The 2,285-nt window shown below is 40.8% G+C and overlaps 1 protein-coding gene across 1 annotated transcript in view; it reads left to right on the forward strand.

The window, feature by feature from the left end:
* Positions 1–2,071, forward strand: part of dph1 (diphthamide biosynthesis 1) — a 71,675-nt gene extending 69,604 nt beyond the window's left edge. The window contains exon 12 of the mRNA XM_031286979.2: positions 334–2,071. Coding sequence (XP_031142839.1) covers positions 334–414 — 81 coding nt within the window. The 3' untranslated portion in view covers positions 415–2,071. The remainder of the gene's footprint in view (positions 1–333) is intronic.
* Positions 2,072–2,285: the final 214 nt, after the last annotated feature.

A 2,285-nucleotide genomic window follows, 5' to 3' on the forward strand; every position in this document is an offset into this window, starting at 1 on the left:
CAGTATATCATATCTTTAACACAGTCGTTACAATTTGCTACATATGTATAAATGCACACACCACAAAAAAGAAAACCTACACATTGACATATGTATATATATTCACCATAGAAAATAAATAATGTAAATAAATAATCAATGAGAACACTTGGTCTTCTCCCTGCACCTTGTGCTTTTTAAACTTAACAAAACAAAAAAAAAAGATATGCAGTTAATTGCTGCAGTGAGAATACACCTTGCAGTAGCCATATTGCCCCATATTACCACTAATCTGTCTGAGGTAGGTCCTGTCACTATCCCAAGTGTTAATGCTGTCCCACTGCCTGCCTGCAGAAACCAGGCTCGGAGCCAGCCCTTCCTACCAAGCAGTGTGAGCAGAACCAGTGCGCCCCCTGTGGCTGTCAAGGGAAATAACACGTCATGCCCAGCTCTGTGTTTGACTCGTCTCGCGCCTGCCAGTGCTTCTGCCTCTGCTGACGGCTGGAGGGAGGTCAAACCAGAAGAAGAGAGTGGGTATTTGTCCAGACGGTCTATAACAAGCAGAGGTCAACCCACAGGAGCCCTCAGCTGCTCCTCATACGGATTACCAACCATAAATAATCCCTCGTTTTAAAGCACAGCAGGTCAAACTAAATTCATTGGTCTGGTTCGCGTTTTCTGCGCGTGCTCTGAGCTCAAACTACAAGCGACTGAGAGTATAGCTTGTGTGTTTAAGGTCATACATGTTCATGTGAGTCACATTCCCATGAAGGAGCTGCTCCCTGCTGTGCTAAGAAAGAAGTTGATCCTGCACAGGGGGAAAGCGTGGGCCTTTGCGTAGAATGCACACATGGCTTTTGCGATTGTTGGAGAGACCGTGCGAGATGGCCTGGTGTACGGTAAATGGAATTAAAGCGTTAATGTGGGTGGATTAAGTCAAATGCAAACCACTAGTCCTTGCAAAGCACGGTATGCTGTCGGACACTTCAGATGAGTTTCCCTTCATGTTAAGTTTCAAAGGCATAGACATTGTATGAAGCACTTGATTTGATATACAAGAGTATTCTACTAAAATGTGTATTAAAATGTGATGCACCACGACACAACCTTGTTTCTCTGTCTTGTTTTTCTGGTCAAACTCTGAAACAATAAATCAGGAATGGAACCTTGCTTGTTGTGTGAGTGTTTTTGATAAGCGCAGTGCCTTGCTGAAGCCCTCAGCCTTACAAACAGTACGAGTTTCTACAGTAGATCCATGCAGTGCTAGTCACGACTGCTCTCCGTCCTCATTATTTATTGATGGAGGAGTCTGTCAATAAATAAAGATTCAAAAAAAAAAAAAAAAAAAACCTCTATTGCAGTTTAGCTGTCACTGCAGAAACTGATTGACAGCAGCACACCGTGGCTCCAGCTGACCCCGAAAACTTGTTGATCTTCCCCAGATTGCAGCACATTGTCTCAAGTGGGTATGTTCTGGGAGTTTTGTTATTTGCCTGCAACTACTAGACTTCTCGAGTCAGAACCCTCTCCTCTACTTTCCACCGTTGTATCTCCTTGGCAACAGAGGCCAGTGTGTGATGCAGCCCGTCCCACTAAATGTCTTTCTCATGATGTGTATCACGTGTCCCACTAGTGGCTGTTATGTTGAAGAGCTCAGTACTTGCTCCAGTACAGTGTGAGATGCACGGTGGTCAAGAATAAATTATTGGGCAGCAGAGCTCTCTCGCAGCTCAGGTTTGATATATTTTTTTAGCGCACAGTTTTCTCACAGCCTAAAGATGTGTTTTGCTTTAAATATTTAGCACTGACTTGAACATCAGTAAAATGGGATGTGTTTTCAAAAAAAAAAGTTACTACATTTTGTGTGTTGGGTTTAGAATTTGAACCATTTTAGACACAAAAGATGGAACCAAAGGTTATTTAAATGTCATAATTAAAGTCAAATAGGGCCCTTATTACATCGCTAACATAATTAGATAACAATAGTAGAGGTCTGGACACTTTGATGTATGCATACCACTGTGGAATGTTTTTATAATAAGGATATTATTTTCTCAGTATGTCTGAAATGTGTGAAATTATTTTAAAATTGATATATACATTTTTTTTTTGTGTATAAATATCTGAACTACATTATAGCCTAATAACTATCCTCGCTCTCATTCTTATTGCCTATTGTATATTTGGATCTGCGTTGATTGTTACCTCGGCAGCAAGTACTCTACCATAGATCCATGTTGAAAAATTACAATATAATGAGCAAATGTTTACTCTCACTTTACATACAGTAGATAATGCGATTATGT

This window comes from Sander lucioperca, chromosome 5 (genome assembly GCF_008315115.2).
Source record: "Sander lucioperca isolate FBNREF2018 chromosome 5, SLUC_FBN_1.2, whole genome shotgun sequence".
Lineage (NCBI taxonomy): Eukaryota > Metazoa > Chordata > Actinopteri > Perciformes > Percidae > Sander > Sander lucioperca.